Source organism: Gorilla gorilla, chromosome 2, assembly GCF_029281585.2.
Source record: "Gorilla gorilla gorilla isolate KB3781 chromosome 2, NHGRI_mGorGor1-v2.1_pri, whole genome shotgun sequence".
NCBI classification, from domain to species: domain Eukaryota; kingdom Metazoa; phylum Chordata; class Mammalia; order Primates; family Hominidae; genus Gorilla; species Gorilla gorilla.
This window is the reverse complement of record NC_086017.1, coordinates 209,189,581-209,207,192: the sequence shown is the minus strand read 5'-3', so window position 1 is coordinate 209,207,192 and position 17,612 is coordinate 209,189,581. Positions and strand designations below refer to the sequence as shown.

At 50.1% G+C, this 17,612-nt stretch overlaps 1 protein-coding gene and 1 pseudogene across 1 annotated transcript; both read right to left on the bottom strand.

Annotated features, from left to right (window-relative positions):
- Positions 1–8,594: 8,594 nt before the first annotated feature.
- LOC115933999 (uncharacterized) lies at positions 8,595–9,482 on the bottom strand (the record flags this gene model as incomplete). The annotated part of the gene is made up of 1 exon (XM_031009348.3): positions 8,595–9,482. A coding segment is annotated over one exon (780 nt), but the record flags the coding sequence as incomplete, so codon positions are not given.
- A 1,190-nt stretch (positions 9,483–10,672) lies between these two features.
- Positions 10,673–12,295, bottom strand: LOC115934000 (serine/threonine-protein phosphatase 4 regulatory subunit 2-like; annotated as a pseudogene).
- Positions 12,296–17,612: the final 5,317 nt, after the last annotated feature.

Genomic DNA, 17,612 nt, shown 5'->3' with positions numbered 1-17,612 from the left:
GAGCTGCTAAAAATTACTGTGGTGAACAGGTATGAAGAAGACTGTTATCTGCCCTTCTTTTTGCAATAAAATGTTACAAACTATCTTGAGTTTGATCCCTTTTCGGGTGTTTGGGGTTTTTTTTGACATTCACATATTTCTTGGAATTATAAGAAATTAACTTTGTGCTTCTGATGTGGGTTTCCCTTAATATAACACTGATGTATTTGTAAGGGGCATTTTTAAAGCTGTACTTTAAAAAATAATAATTCTTACATTCATTTGAAGGTTTTTTGTTTGTTTGTTTGTTTGTTTTTGAGATGGAGACTCACCCTGTCACCCAGACTGGCGTGCAATGGCATTGATCTTGGCTCACTGCAACCTCTGCATCTGGAGTTCAAGCGATTCTCCTGCCTCAGCCTCCTGAGTAGCTGGGACCACAGGCACCTGCCACCACGCCTGGCTAATTTTTTGTGTTTTTAGTAGAGATGGGGTTTCGCCATGTTAGCTAGGATGGTCTCAATCTCCTGACCTCGTGATCTGCCCACCCCGGCCTCCCAAAGTGCTGGGATTACAGGCGTGAGCCAGGGGGCCAACATGGTGAAACCCTATCTCTACTAAAAATACAAAATTAGCCAGGAATGGTGGTGTGCGCCTGTAATCCCAGCTACTCGGGAGGCTGAGGCATGAGATTCACTTGAACCTGGGAGGCAGAGGTTGCAGTGAGCTGAGATAGCGCCACTGCACTCCAGCCTGGGGGACAGTGAGACTCCATCTCAAAAAAAAAACCAAAAAAGAATAGAATAACTCTTGTTTAGGTGTTACAAAATCCAGGCCAGACAAATCTAAACTTTAATCTCACACCCAGTTCCTAGATTAGTCCCTTCTCCAGCTCGGGTTCAGCCTAAGCCTCAGGGTTCCTTACTTGGTGGGCACCACCTGCTCCCTTCCCCACCTTTGTTGCTCTTTTTCCTCTGCTGGCTCTTCCGGGGTTGGGTGTGTTCAGAGGCAGAGACAGGCTAAAGGTCTTTGGCTTTTAGGTTCTGTTGATGGGTGAGTTCCAGATACTAGCTTTCTCTTGTAGGATATTTCATTTATTTATTAAAAATATTTATTTAGAACACTCCATTCATGTGCCAGACCCTGTTCCAGGCACTGGGGAGAGGGTGATAAATGAGATCAACAAAAATACCTGCCCACATTAAGCTCCTGTTCTAGGGAAGACAAGAAAGAAAATACACGTGTCCTTAGTACATTAGAAGGTTCCAAGTACTGTGGAGAAAAATAAAGTAGGTTGGACTCGGTGGCTCATGCCTGTAATCCCAGCACTTTGGGAGGCTGAGGTGGGAGGATTACTTGAGCTCAGGAATTTGAGACCAGCCTGGGCAACATGGCAAATCCTGTCTCTACAAAAAAAAAAAAAAAAATTAGCTGGGTATGGTGGCATGCACCTGTAGTCCCAGCCACTGGGGAGGCTGAGGAGGGAGAATTGCTTCAGCCTGGGAGGTGAAGGTTGCAGTAAGCTGAGATCGTGCCATTGCACTCCAGCCTGAGTGACAGAGCCAGACCCCGTCTCAAAAAAAAGGAAAGAAAGAAAATGAAAAAAAGAAAGCAGAGATGGGGCAAGCAGGGGAGAGGGCTGGTACTGGGGTCACAGCGGAAGGGCTGGGGATGCACGGGAGGGGCTGGGGATGTGAGCTTTCCTGAGTTCCCACAGTTCTCTGCCCCTCTCCTGTCTCATGGTGCAAGGGCCCCCTGGGGCTTGCGGTGGTTTTGCACCAAGCTAATATCTTGTTCTTCCCAACAGACGGAGGCCCATTGAGGCTTCTGTGTCCTCCACGGGGACCAGCATTGGGCTAAACCTGCAGACACCATTGCAAAGGGAATTCAGGCAAACCCGCTGGTGAAGAATGATTCCAGCGCGGGGACAGAGGCTGACATTTCTTGCGTGGGTGATTTAATGTTGGGCCTCAATTTTTCACTCCCCCCGTAAGAGTATGACATAGCCACAACCTTGCCAGGGCCCGAGGGAGGGTGGATGGACTTATCCATCCCATAGGTGTTGCTCATGGCTGGGTGACTTCCTTCTGCCAACGAGATTTTCACAGACATGGTACAAGCAGAAGCCTGGAATGTGTGGGCACTGCCAGGCCTGCCCTCTAAGGCTCTTGATTTTCCCCATGAGATGCACATGCCCCAGGGGACGGCGGCTCTGGCTGTGGGATGAGAGGCATGTGGAGCAGGCATGGTTCCCATCCTCAGCCTGGAGTCAAAGCCAGACTAGATCAGCCTAAGCCCAGCCACGCCACGGGTGCAGGAGTGAAGAGCAAATGCTAACTGTCCATGGAATTGACTTTCAAAGGGGCGTGTCATGTGCCTCATCCCAGCGACAGGGAAGGCATTTCTCTATCAGTCAGTTGGTAAATGATTATTGACAAACAATGTGGTGGGAATGTGGAGTGATTTGAGTAGATTTGGCCTCTATTCTCGTGGAGCTTCCTTTCTAGAGGGGAAGGCAGATGATGGATGGATAAATATTAATGATTCTAACACGTTGGTGCAGCAGTCATTAAAAGTAATGGCAAAAAAAACAAAAGAAACGGGGAGGAGCCGGTGCTGCAGTTCATTAATAGTAATGGCAAAACCCGCGATGACTTGTGCACCAACCTAACCCAGTAACCACGGGTGTGCAAATGTGGCGATGGGCAAGTTCTGAGTGCTAGGAGAGCATCTAGCTTCCCGGAGTCAGGAGACGGGGGTTGGCAACCTAACCAAGGTTAAGTCCAAGGGAGGGGCGTGGGCACGGAGCGATATTTCAGTGGAGACTGCAAGGATGAATGGTATTTAGAGAGTAAACCCCGATAGAGAGGGTGTGTGTCTGGCACAGAGAAGAGCCTGTGCAAAAGCTGGTGGGGCGAGAGGACACCGTGTGTTCATCCACCTGAGGGGCGACCAGCAGGCTGGAGCTCAGCGGGTTGAGAGGAGGATGCAGAGCCCGGGAAAGGCACCCTAGGCAGAGGGCACAGAAGCGCAAAGGCCTGGAGTCAGGCCTGAGCCTGTGTGGTTTGAGGAACGGACAGAGGCCTGTCCGTCAGGAAGGGAACGGCACAGGGGAGAGACCTTAGGCCAGAGCAGAGGGCAGGGCCGTGCTGGGCACTGTGAGCTGTGGATGGTGCTGGCATTTAAGAGGGGAGACCATAGACCAGGGCAGAGGGCAGGGCCGTGCTGGGCACTTTGGGCTGTGGATGGGAGCTGGCATTTATGCTCAGGTGATGGGAATGTGTTAAAAGATTTTAAGGAGGGGAGTAACAGTTGGGATTAATGTGTATTCTGGGAATCTCAACAAAGTAAATTCATAGTTTGAATTTTCATAAAACTTCTGCACAGGCAGAGAGAAATAAGATCGTGTCTACAGCTGTGTGATGATTTTATTGAAAAACATTACTAAGTTTTTAAACGTGATTTCAAATGGTGTGTTTCTGTTTCACATTGGACATAAGTAGATTGCAAGGCTAATGGAAAGTAGAAAAGTTAACTCATGAACATAAAAGAGATATCGATTTGAAAACAAAACTTTTATTCATTTACTTCCGCTGCAGATTTCTTGACTGCTGAATTTCATGAGAAGGGATTGTTCAGGGAGGGACGTGGGGCTGAAGACCTGGAGAGGAGGTGGTGCTACCGCTGTTCAAATCTGAGGGTGGTGGAGATGGAGCCTTGGGGAGGAGCAGGTGCTGCCTTTTAAGTCTATGAGAGTTGTTGAGCTGGAGGTCCAGGGAGGAGCCGGTGCTCCCACTCATGTCTTAGGTTGTGGAGCTGAAGACAATGAAGGAGCCAGTGTGGCTGTTCTGTGAGACTCGTGGAGCTGGAGATCCAGGTGGGAGAGGTGTTTTAGCTCGGGGAGGAGCTGATGTTCTAGTTTGAGTGTCATGCACCTGCAGACCTGTAGAGGAGCTGATGTTCTAGATTGAGAGTCATGCAGCTGCAGACCCAGGGAGGAGCTGATGTTCCAGTTTGAGGATCTTGCAGCTGCAGACCTGTAGAGGAGCTGATGTTCTAGATTGAGGGTCATGCACCTGCAGACCTGTAGAGGAGCTGATGTTCTAGATTGAGGGTCGTGCAGCTGAAGACTTGGGGAGGAGCTTTAGTTGTTCGCGTTGAGGGTCTTTCAGTTGGAGACTCAGGGAGGAGCTGATGTTCTAGATTTAGGGTCACGGAACTGGAGACCTGGACAGAAGTTGATGTTCTAGTTTGAGTGTCTAGCAGCTGCAGATCCGGAGAGGAGCTGATGTTCTAGTTGGAGGGTCTTGCAGCTGCAGACCTGTAGAGGAGCTGACGTTCTAGTTTGAGGGTCGTGCAGCTGAAGACCCGGGGAGGAGCTGATGTTCTAGTTTGAGGATCTTGCAGCTGCAGACCTGGAGAGGAGCTGATGTTCTAGATTGAGGGTCGTGCAGCTGCACACTTGGAGAGGAGCTGATGTTCTAGATTGAGGGTCTTGTGGCTGCAGATCCGGAGAGGAGCTGATGTTCTAGATTGAGGGTCGTGCAGTTGAAGACTCGGGCAGGAGCTGAGGTTCTAATTTGGGGGTCGTGCAGCTGAAGACCCGGGGAGGAGCTGAGGTTCTAGATTGAGGGTCATGCAGCTGCAGACCTGGAGAGGAGCTGATGTTCTAGTTTGAGGGTCTTGTAGCTGCAGACCCGGAGAGGAGCTGATGTTCTAGTTTGAGGGTGGTGCAGCTGCAGACCTGGAGAGGAGCTGATGTTCTCATTTGAGGATCTTGGAGCTGCAGAGCCGGAGAGGAGCTGATGTTCTAGTGTGACGGTCTTGCAATTGCAGACCTGGAGAGGAGGTGATGTTCTAGTTTGAGTATCTTGCAGCTGCAGACCTGGAGAGGAGCTGATGTTCTAGTTTGAGGGTCTTGCAGCTGCAAACCTGGAGAGGAGCTGATGTTCTAGTTTGAGGGTCTTGCAGCTGCAGACCTGGAGAGGAGCTGATGTTCTAGTTTGAAGATCTTGCAGCTGCAGACCTGGAGAGGAACTGATGTTCTAGATTGAGGGTCATGCAGGTGAAGACTCGGGGAGGAGCTGATGTTGTTCGCGTTGAGGGTCTTTCAGTTGGAGACTCAGGGAGGAGCTGATGTTCTAGATTTAGGGTCACGGAACTGGAGACCTGGACAGAAGTTGATATTCTAGTTTGAGTGTCTAGCAGCTGCAGATCTGGAGAGCAGCTGATGTTCTAGTTTGAGGGTCTTGCAACTGCAGACAGGTAGAGGAGCTGATGTTCTAGATTGAGGGTCGTGCAGCTGCAGACCTGGAGAGGAGCTGATGTTCTAGATTGAGGGTCCTGCAGCTGGAGACTCGGGGTGGAGCTGATGTTGTAGTTTGAGGGTCATGCAGTTGAGGACTTTGGGAGGAGCTGATGTTGTTCGTGTTGAGGGTCTTTCAGCTGGGGACTCAGAGAGGAGCTGATAATCTTGATTAAGGGTCATGGAGCTGGAGACCCAGACAGGAGTTGATGTTCTAGTTAGTGGATCTTCCAGCTGCAGACCCAGGGAGGAGCTGATGTTCTAGTTTGAGGGTCGTGCAGCTGAAGACCCGGGGAGGAGCTGATGTTGTAGTTTGAGGTTCTTGCAGCTGCAGACCTGGAGAGGAGCCGATGTTCTAGATTGAGAGTCGTGCAGCTGCACACTTGGAGAGGAGCTGATGTTCTAGACTGATGGTCTTGCAGCTGCAGACCTGGAGAGGAGCTGATGTTCTAGTTTGAGGATCTTGCAGCTGCAGACCCGGAGAGGAGCTGATGTTCTACTTTGAGGGTCGTGCGGCTGGAGACCTGGAGAGGAGCTGATGTTCTAGTTTGAGGTTCTTGCAGCTGCAGACCTGGAGAGGAGCTGATGTTCTAGATTGAGGGTCATGCAGCTGCAGACCCGGAGAGGAGCTGATGTTCTAGATTGAGGGTCATGCACCTGCAGACCCGGGGAGGAGCTGATGTTCTAATTTGAGGGTCATGCAGCTGCAGACCCGGGGAGGAGCTGATGTTGTTCGCGTTGAGGGTCTTTCAGTTGGAGACTGAGGGAGGAGCTGATGTTCTAGATTTAGGGTCACGGAACTGGAGACCTGGACAGAAGTTGATATTCTAGTTTGAGTGTCTAGCAGCTGCAGATCCGGAGAGCAGCTGATGTTCTAGTTTGAGGGTCTTGCAACTGCAGACAGGTAGAGGAGCTGATGTTCTAGATTGAGGGTCGTGCAGCTGCAGACCTGGAGAGGAGCTGATGTTCTACTTTGAGGGTCGTGCGGCTGGAGACCTGGAGAGGAGCTGATGTTCTAGATTGAGGGTCATGCAGCTGAAGACCCGGGGAGGAGCTGATGTTCTAGATTGAGAGTCATGCAGCTGCACACTTGGAGAGGAGCTGATGTTCTAGATTGAGGGTCGTGCAGCTGAAGACTCGGGGAGGAGCTGAGGTTCTAATTTGGGGGTCATGCAGCTGAAGACCTGGGGAGGAGCTGATATTCTAGATTGAGGGTCTTGCAGCTGCAGATCCAGAGAGGAGCTGATGTTCTAGTTTGAGGGTCTTGTAGCTGCAGACCCGGAATGGAGCTGATGTTCTAGTTTGAGGGCGGTGCAGCTGCAGACGTGGAGAGGAGCTGATGTTCTCATTTGAGGATCTTGGAGCTGCAGAGCCGGAGAGGAGCTGATGTTGTACTTTGAGGGTCATGCAGCTGGAGACCTGGAGAGGAGCTGATGTTCTAGTTTGAGGGTCATGCAGGTGAAGACTCGGGGAGGAGCTGATGTTCTAGATGGAGGGTCTTGCAGCTGCAGAACTGTAGGAGAACTGATGTTCTAGTTTGAGGGTCTTGCAGCTGCAGACCTGGAGAGGAGCTGATGTTCTAGTTTGAGGGTCTTGCAGCTGCAAACCTGGAGAGGAGCTGATGTTCTAGATTGAGGGTCGTGCAGCTGAAGACTCGGGGAGGAGCTGATGTTCTAGATTAAGGGTTGTGCAGCTGAAGACTCAGGCAGGAGCTGAGGTTCTAGTTTGAGGGTCATACAGCTGAAGACTCGGGAGGAGCTGAGGTTCTAGTTTGAGGGTCATGCAGCAGAAGGCTCAGGGAGGAGCTGATGTTCTAGATTGAGGGCCCTACAGCTGCAGACCTGAAGAGGAGCTGATGTTCGAGATTGAGGGTCATCCAGCTGAATACTTGGAGAGGAGCTGATGTTATAGTTTGAGGGCCCTACAGCTGAAGACCCGGAGAGTATCTGATCTTCAAGATTGAGGGTCATGCAGCTGAAGACTCCGGGAGGAGCTGAGGTGGTAATTTGAGGGTCTTGCAGCTGCTGACTTGGGGAGGAGCTGATGTTCTAGTTTGAGGGCCCTACAGTTGGAAATCTGTACAGGAGCTGATGTTCTAGTTTGAGGGTTGTGCAGATGAAGACTCGGGGAGGAGCTGATATTCTAGTTTGAGGGCCCTGCAGCTAGAGATGCAGACAGGAGCTGATGTTGTAGTTTGAGGGTCGTACAGCTGAAGATCCAGGGAGGAGCTGCTCATGTATTTTTAGGGTCATGGAGCTGCAGACCCGGAGGGGAGCTGATGTTAAAGATTGAGGGTCATGCAGCTGAAGACTCTGGGAGGAGCTGACGTTCTAATTTGAGGTCCCTACAGGTGGACACCCAGAGAGGAGCTTATGTTCTAGATTGAGGGTCATGCAGCAGAAGACTCGGGGAAGAGCTGAGGTTGTAGTTTGAGGGTCGTGCAGCTGGAGAACCAGACAGGAGCTGATGTTCTAGATTGAGCGTCGTGCAGCTGAAGACTCGGGGAGGAGCTGATGTTGTTCGTTTTGAGGGTCTTTCAGCTGGAGACTCAGGGAGGAGCTGACGTTCTAGATTGAGGGTCTTGCAGCTGCAGACCCGGAGAGGAACTGATATTCTAGATTGAGGGTCACTCAGCTGAAGACTTGGGGAGAAGCTGATGTTCTAACTTGAGGGTCGTGCAGCTGAGGACTCGGGGAGGAGCTGATGTTGATGGCTTTGCAGCTGGAGATCCGGCGGGGAGCTGATGTTCCGGTTTGGGGGCCGGGGAGCTGATGTTCCAGTTTGATGGCCGTGCACCTGGAGACCCAGGGAGGAACATCAAACTGGAACATCTGCTCCCCGCAGTGCCTCCAGCTGCATGGCTCCCAAACTGGAACATCGGTTCCCACCCGGGCCTCCAGCTGCACGGCCCTCAAACTACAACATCGGCTACCCCCGAGTCTCCAGCTGCACGGCCCTCAAACTGGAACATCAGCTCCCCACCGGGTCTCCAGCTTCACAGCCCTCAAACTGGAACTTCAGCTCCCCACCGGGTCTCCAGCTTCATGGCCCTCAAACTGGAACATCAGCTCCCCACCGGGTCTCCAGCTTCACGGCCCTCAAACTGGAACTTCAGCTCCCCACCAGGTATCCAGCTGCATGGCCTTCAAACTGGAACTTCAGCTCCCCACCGGGTATCCACCTGCATGGCCCTCAAACTGGAACATCAGCTCCCCGCTGGGTCTCCAGCTGCATGGCCCTCAAATTGGAACATCAGCTCCCCGCCAGGTCTCCAGGAGCATGGGCCTCAAACTGGAGACCTGGCGGGGAGCTGATGTTCCAGTTTGAGGGCCGTGCAGCTGGAGACCCGGCGGTGAACTGATGTTCCAGTTTGAGGGCCGTGCATCTGGAGACCTGGGCGGGGAACTGATGTTCCAGTTTAAGGCCATGCAGCTGTATACCCGGTGGGGAGTTGATGTTCCAGTTTGAGGGCCGTGCATCTGGAGACCCGGTGGGGAGCCAGTGTTGCAGGTTGAGGGCCGTGGAGCTGGAGACCCGGCAGGGAGCTGATGTTCCAGATTGACGCGGTGTAGCTGGAGACCCGGGGGGAACTGATGTTGCAGTTTGAGGACCGTGCATCTGGAGACCCGGTGGGGAGCCAGTGTTGCAGGTTGAGGGCCGTGCAGCTGGTGACCCTGTGGGGAGCTGATGTTCCTGTTTGAGAGCCGTGCAGCTGGAGACCCTGTGGGGAGCTGATGTTCCAGTTTGAGGGCCGTGCAGCTGGATACCCGGCAGGGAGCTGATGTTCCAGTTTCAGGGCCGTGCACCTGGAGACCCGGCGGGGAGCTGATGTTCCATTTTGAGGGCCGTGCACCTGGAGACCCGGCGGGGAGCTGATGTTCCAGTTTAAGGGCTGTGCACCTGGAGACCCGGCAGGGAGCTGGTGTTCCAGTTTGAGGGCCGTGCAGCTGGAGACCCGGTGGGTAGCCAGTGTTGCAGGTTGAGGGCTGTGGAGCTGGAGACCCGGGTTGGGGGGAGCTGATGTTCCAGGTTGAGGGCCGTGCTGCTGGAGACCCAGTGGAGAGCTGATGTTGCAGTTTGAGGCGGCGCAGCTGGAGGCCCAGCGGGGAACTGATGTTGCAATTTGAGGGCTGTGCAGCTGGAAACCCTGTGGGGAGCTGATGTTCCTGTTTGAGGGCCTGGGAGCTGATGTTCCAGTTTAAGGCCATGCAGCTGGAGACCCGGTGGGGAGCTGAGGTTGCAGGTTGAGGGCTGTGCACCTGGAGCCCTGGGGTGGAGCTGATGTTCCAGTTTGAGGGCCGTGCAGCTGGTGAGCTGGTGGGGAGCTGATGTTCCAGTTTGAGGGCCATGCAGCTGGAGACCCGGCAGGGAGCTCATGTTCCAGTTTGCAGGCAGTGCAGCTGGAGACCCGGTGGGGAGCTGATGTTCCAGTTTGAGGTCCGTGCAGCTGGAGATCTGGTGGGGAGCTGATGTTCCAGTTTGAGGGCCCTGCAGCTGGAGACCCGTGGGGATGTGATGTTCCAGTTTGAGGGTGGTGCTGCTGGCGACCCAGGCGGGAGCTGATGTTCTAGTTTTAGGGCCCTGCAGCTGGAGACCCGGGGAGGAGCTGACATTCCCATTCGAGGGCTGTGCAGGTGGAGACCTGGGGAGGAGCTGATGGTGTTCTAATTTGAGTGTCGTGCAGCTGGAGATCCAGGGATGAGATGGCCCTGCGGTTCAAATATGAGGGTCCCGTAGCTGGACTCTACGTGAGGAACCAATGCTGCCTCTGATGTCTTAGGTTGTGGAGCTGGAAACTCGCGGAGGAGCTGGTATTGGTGTTTCTAGTTGAGGGTCGTGGTATTTCCAGGGTTTCACAAAGGCCAGATTTTATTTCAGTTACTCAGAAGAGAAAGAAAATGTCTTCTGAAAGAGATGAACTGAGTCATTACCAATAGAAAGAGTATCCACTGTATTTATCTCTTATACAAACAGAAAAATATAACATTTTCCCCCTTAGAATAATATATATATATATAACATTCACATGTTAAAATGTTGAAACTATGACCAAAATATGAAAACTGCTAGAGCTATCAGACACAAGACAAAATCTTCTTGCATGTGTATAAACTAAATGTGATAATCTCAAAAAACTGTTCAAAATTATAATTACTTTCCAGTTTAAAAACTTCAGTCCTAAATTAAAAAAAAAAATTTATATACAAACCACTGATTTGCCCAGACCAAAAAAAGAAAGAAAGAAAGAAAGAGAAATCAGCGGTAAGGTAAACAGGACCCAGAGGAGCTGATATGCACAGTTCTTACGTGGACAACTCTTTCAGGAATTATCCATAAAGTACTTTATTTTACAACCTGCTTTTCTTATAAAACTAAAGGTGCACTTTTTTACATAAAAGTTTTATACAGTGTTAAAACCAGAACTGTGTGTAAAATACTGCATGTAAATGTTTCTAAATAGTCTTGTTCCAGTGGTTCATCGGTGACTTCTGTGGCTTCGTCATCATTTTCCATGGATGATTCTGAAAGAATCTCTCCAGTTTTACTGGAATTGGATCCTACTAATTCTTCTGTTTCACGGCAGTCAGAAGAACCAGTACTTTCAGGGCCTTTGTTTTCACTACCTTCAGAATGTAGTAAATCTTTCTCAGCTTGAGACACATCAGATTCCTCCATTTCATTATTTTCCTCAGAAGTCTCTTCATTCACAGTTGAGGCATCATCAGATTCTTTTTCTTGTTTTTTTCGTTCTGGGATCATTTCTCTTGATGTCATAAAAGACTAAAAATAAGCAAATGTTGTTGTACTTAAATTTTATTTTCAAAATACCTCCACAGTTAAGTTTCATGAATTCCGATGTTCTGTAGTTCAAATCACATCCCCTGAAATTCAGCAGCAACTGCATACAGGTGGGAGAAAAGCCCAGCGTCGGCATTACAAGGAGTTCCATGATGTACAGTTCTTTCACAAAAACAATGAATGCAAGAATTTGAGGACCTCCTTACTCCTCCCTTTTACAGATGGTCTCTCAATCCCTTCTTCTTCCTCTTCATCTTCTTCATCCTCTTCTGAACGCGGTGCTGGTTACCACGGCTTTCTTTGTCTTTATTGTGAGATGAAGGTGATGCTTCTGTTTCTTCTACCATAACTGAAGAAATTTCTCTGCAAGTCGCTTGACTGGCTGTTTCTCCGACTTCGCCTTTTTGTCAAACCTGAGTCTTTTTACCTCATGCCCCTCAGCTTTCACAGCATCTTCATCTGGATGTTTATTTCTCAGAGGGCTCACCGAGGAAACTTCTGATTCAGATGTCGAAGAGTCACTGTGAGTTTTCTCTTCACTTTGCTGCAAATTTGCCTCTTTGCTGTCTGTGCTCTCAGGCCACCCATTTGTTGTCATGGGGGCTGACAAAGAAACCTTTGGTCAATTAAGTGGCCTGGGTGTCCCAGCCCCATTTATATTAGACCTCTCAGTATAGCTTGGTGCATTTCCAGGAAACATGACACCATTCATTCGATTTAAACTATTGGAATTGTTTTTCTCTGAAGAAGGATAAACACAGCTAACAACCATCACGTTCTTTTCTACTCCTCTGAGAAATTTGTCTGTTCCTGTGTAGTTTCTCCTTGGATCTGTTAACAATTCATAGTTGCTGAATAGTAAAAGGGATACGGTGAAATCCAGTGACAGTTTTCAGTATTCTTTCCTTTGTTTCATCAAAGGGAATATATTCGACATTAGGGTTGGGAGGAGCTCTTGGCGCAGGAGCTGAAGTTCTGAAATCATCCATCACTTTCTCCAGTTTGAAAATAAAATAGCCTTTAAATTGGGACCACTGAATCTGTTTCTCCAGTCTTGGCTACATGACAAAGAAACTGATCCAGGACAGGACAAACTTTCTTTTTCCCCCTCTTCTCAAAATCTTCCAGCGCCTCCTGGAGCCTGTCGACGTCCATGGCTTCCCGGAGTCCCTCACAGCCTCCGCCTCCCTCCACGGGTCTCTTGGGGACGGGAACGCCTCCCCCCACCCCCCGACATCCTCCCACTCCCTCGCACACCCTCCAGCACGCAGGCCAAGTGGGGTGGGGGGAACGAAGGGAAACAGGGGAAGCGTGTGAGAGAGTGAGACCGACAGAGTGAGCACCTCCCCAAGCCGCTACTACCAGCCCTCCAACATGGCGCCTGGCACGTCACCCTAAAAAGTTATTTCTTGGAGAAGCGATGGATGACAGATTAATCTGAGAGTTACTATTAATGGAGAAACTTAGAACTTACCATTTTTCCTGTGAGGTTTCGGTGCTGATACTGCTATTCTGTGAGTTCTGGCAATTGAGTCCGTTCACCCAGCCTGGTGATGCAGCAGGTGTCACAGAAGGACCCTGTCCCAGCTGGTCCTGCTCCACTGCTATGATGGTGTGGCCTCTGATCTGTGACTGTGTCTTGAGGGGAGACCAGGCCCTTGATCACAAGCGTATCCATGGTGAGGTTCCGTGGATGGAAGCTCATGGATGTTCCTTCCTGATGTTCATCTGCCACCTTGCTATTGAATGCATCTTGTTTATAACTGTCTTCTAAATATTGAATAGAAATAAAGCATTTGTACAGTATGGGTAAGGTATAAAGAATATTGACACATTGGACACAGAGGACCTCCACCAAGTTTAGGGAGTAGAATCTGAAGAGACATAACTTTGGATGCTCCCTGGAGGCCCTGCCTGGGTCCCAGTCCCTTCCCTTCTCCTATGGAGGGAATCACTTCCTGCTTTAGTCTTTATTATTTGCACACTTTCCTTCATAGTGCGTTTCTTTCACCGTGTGCGTACATCCCTAAAAAATATGCCATTTAGTTTTTGAACTTTGTTTTCTTTTTGAGGCAGGGTCTTGCTCTGTTGCCTCGGCTGTAGTTTTGAACTTTGACGTGAGGAAGTTCTCCTGCGTGGCTGCTCCTGCACTGCATGGCTCTGAGCATCTGCTCTGTGTCTATTTTCGTCCTCCATTCTCTCCCTGAGACCCACCCACACTGACATGGCTCAGTTTCATTGCTGCACGGTCTCCCGTCGTCTGAGGGGAGCATGGGAAATGTCTTCATCTTCCCGTGGATGAGTGTTTGGCCAGGTTGGGGCCCTTAGGACTGTGTTTTGTTAGGAACGTTCTTGGGCGTTTCTTTTGTACACAAGCGCAAGTTTCTTCTGGTCAGTAGCTTTCAAGTTTTAAAATTTCATCCCAGGTAAAAATGTAATTTTCCTCATAACCCACAACACACACTCTTTCATATACAAGCATAGCAGAAATATACTTCACAAGCGTTAGCAGTGCCTGGTGTTCCTGCTTCTCTCCATTCTCCCCAACACCTGCATGGATTGGGTTGTGGGATTTTTGCCCGTCTGGTGGGTGTCACGTGATATCTCCCCCTGTTAGGCTGAGCCCCTCTTCATGTTTTCATTAGCCATTCCTCCACATTTCCTCTTCTGTGGAGGGCTGGCTCAGCTCTTTTGCCCAGTTTCTGTTAAGTTGTTTGAATTTTTGCACTTTTCCTTTATTATTCCTATTAGTATGTTTTTGAGACAGAATATCACTCTGTCACCCAGGCTGGAGTGCAGTGGCGCGATCTCAGCTCACTGCAACCTCCATCTTCTGGGTTCAAATGATTCTCCTGCCTCAGCCTCCCAAGTGGCTGGTATTACAGGCACGCACCACCACGCCCAGCTAATTTTTATATGTTTACTACAGATGGGGTTTCACCATGTTGTCCAGGCTGGTCTGAAACTCCTGACCTCAGGTGATTCTCCCACCTCAGCCTCCCAAAGTGCTGGGATTATGTGGGTGGCAAGCCACCCAGGCACCGAGGCAAGAGACAGAGGACACGAGCTGTTCCAGTATAATAAAATATAAAACAAGAATAGTTATACCAGATATAGATCTTAGATATGATTATATATGAATATCATTAATCATTAGTTTGTAGCAATTACTTTTTATTCCAATATTATGATAATCCTCGCTCTATAATCACAGCCTAGGAAAAACCAGGCCATACAGAGATAGGAGCTGAGGGGACATAGTGAGGTGTGACCAGAAGACTAGAGTGCGAGCCTTCTGTTATGCCCGGACCGGGCCACCAGAGGGCTCCTTGGTCTAGCGGTGATGCCAGCATCTGGGAAGATGCCCGTTACCAGGCGGATCGTGGTCCAGCGGTAGCAAAAGGTGTCAAGGAACAACACCCGATACTTAGCAGACCGGGAAAGGGCGGGGGGGGGGGTCTCCCTTTCCCCGGGGGAGTTTAGAGAAGACTCTGCTCCTCCACCTCTTGTGGAGGGCCTGACATCAGTCAGGCTCACCTGCAGTTATCCGGAGGCCTAACCGTCTCCCTGTGATGCTGTGCTTCAGTGGTCACACTCTTAGTCCGCCTTCATGTTTCATCGTGTACACCTGGCTCTGCCTTCTAGACAGCAGTGGTAAATTAGTAAAAATACTAATAGTCCCTGATATGCAGAAATAATGGCATAAGCTGTCTTTCTCTCTGTCTCCTCTCCCTCTCTGCCTCGGCTGCCAGGCAGGGAAGGGCCCCCTGTCCAGTGGACACGTGACCCACGTGACCTTACCTATCATTGGAGGTGACTCACATTCTTTACCCTGCCCCTTCTGCCTTGTATCCAATAAATAACAGCGCAGCCAGACATTCGGGGCACTACCGGTCTCCGTGCATTGGTGGTAGTGGTTCCCCAGGCCCAGCTGCCCTTTCTCTTATCTCTTTGTCTTGTGTCTTTATTTCTACACTCTCTCGTCGCCACACACAGGGAGAGACCCACCGACCCTGTGGGGCTGGTCCCTGCAGGGTTATAGGCATGAGCCACCATGCCTGGCCTGCTTTTTTCTTTTTCAAAAGGACTCTTTCTAGATTATACCTATTCATTCTGGTGACTATATGTGGGGCAAAGATGGGTTTGAGTCCACCAGGATAAACGTGCCGGATCTCCTCTCTGATGGAAGAAGAGACAGGGATAGAAGGGTACGGAGAATCAGAGCCAAGAGGAGGCCGAGTCAGGCAGGGGTTGCAGGCTGCTGTGAGGACTTGGCTGCTTCTCTGAGTCTGGTGGGATTAGCAGGGGATTTAAACAGAGGAACCATGGGATCTCCCTTATGCATTTCTGCCATGGTTGGCTCAGCTGAATGCACCTCTTGAGCAAGACTTGGTCTTGGACACCCAGAGGCCCTTGGTTGAGGGTTTACCTCCTGGCGTGGCCACTGACACATCCACGTTTGGCTCCCACACGGCTGGGCGGCCCCGAGACCTGCTGTGCCTGCACTTCTCGTTGGTGGCATTTCTCACGTTTGTCCCCTCTCAAGTCTGCCCCATCCGGAAAACTAAACACCTCTCTCTCCTACATGGAAACCCCCGTCAGCACCTCCTCCTGACTCACAGGGCATCCCGTCAGCATCACAGTTCCAACCTTCCCACACGGAGAAGCTCATGGGACCCCCTGATGGACCAGGACAGCGCCAGCACTAAGACGTGCCCTGGAACTCACAGGAAGAGCAGACCAAGAAGCCGGGAATAGCACGGGGCACTGGGAGCTGCAAACGCCCACGATACCGTGAGAGATGGAGAAAGGTATGACAGGAGGAGCGGACCAAGAAGACGGGAACAGCACGGCGCACTGGGAGCTGCAAATGCCCACGATACGGTGAGAGATGGAGAAAGGTATGGCCATGGCGGACACAAAATGTTACTCAACATTTATTAACGGCCTAAATGGAGAACATAACGCTATCAAACCCTTAGGTAAAAACACAGGGGAAAACTTGTATGGCCTGGGGTTAGGCGAAAAGTTCTTAGACATGACACCAAAAGCATGATTCATAAAAGACTGACAAGTTAAATGTAGTCATAAATTTAAAATTATAATTCTATAAAGCAATATAAAAATCTAAAGAGAATGAAACACAAACTATGGTCTAGAAAAAAATATGTGTGAATCACACATCTCACAACGTACTGGCACGCAGAATATATGAAGAAGCATCAAAGCTGAACCATAGGAAAGTAAAAACCCCAGTAGTAAAGAGATGGCAAATATTTGAATGGAGGCCTCATCAAAGAAGGTATAAGGAGGGCATATTGCCCGAGAAAGAGGCTCAACATCATAGAGATGCTGGAGAAATGCCAGTCAACGGTACCTCTGCAAATGTATTAAAATGGCTAAAAACAGACAAAAACCATGGGCCAACCCAGGTTCTAGTGATGATGCAGAGGAACTGGGACCCTCATAAGCTGCAGTGGGAATGGGAGGGGTCCCGCCATGCTGGAAAGTGGTCCGGGAGTTTCTTACGAAGTTAAGCACATCCTTACCATGTCATCCAGCAACCCCACTCCTGAAATGTCCCCCAAGCGAAAACTTAAACGTGCACACACAAACCTGCACACAAGTGTTTAGGCCTCATTCCTCATTGCCAATAACTGGAAGAAAACAAAATGTCCATCGGCAGGAGCAGGAGAGGGCGTGAACCAACGCGGATGCTTCCACATAGGGGACACCAACCAGCAGTGGAAAGATGCACCCAAATGCGCCAGGTCTCCCAGGCTACATGCCCGGTGAAGGAAGCTAGTTTCCATGGGCACAGGCCGAAGGATGCCAACACATGACATCTTGGAGAAGACAGTGTACCGTGTTGGGGAGCAGGGCAGTGGTTTCGAGGGGATACGGGTGGAGGGGAGAATGGAGGAGCTCTCTGGGGCGATGGCGTGAGCACCTGCACCTCACTGTGGGCTGCTGCGGCTGAGGGGCTGTACAGCAAACACTGGCTTCAGTACATGCAGACTGAAGGAGGAAGGCTCCCACAACTCAGAGACAGAGGGTGTCACCTCCATGAAACAAAAACATATTTAAAAAAAAAAAAACTCTTAAAATTAAGAAAACACAAAAAGTATTTCAAAAGCACATTGACTTTGAGTTGACATCATCTACCTGGGAGCATGGAACTGAAACCACAGGCTTGGCAATCCCGGAGGGAGAGGGTGGACGGTTTAGACCTCAATTGAAGGGCTCAGTACCTGGCTATAGGAAATAACATTTAAAAAGCAGCAGGGTGGAAATAATTTCTGCTGATGAGGTTGCATCTCTCCAGATAGCCGGCAGAGTAAATTAAAGCAATATAGTCTTGCTCTGTTGCCCAGGCTGGAGTGAAGTGGCGCCATCTCCGCTCAGTGTAAGCTCCGCGGGAGAATCTCTTGAACCCTGGAGGCAGAGGTTGCGGTGAGCCGAGATCCCGCCATTCCACTCCAGCCTGGGCAACAAGAGCGAAAGTCCATCTCAAACCAAACAAAATTAG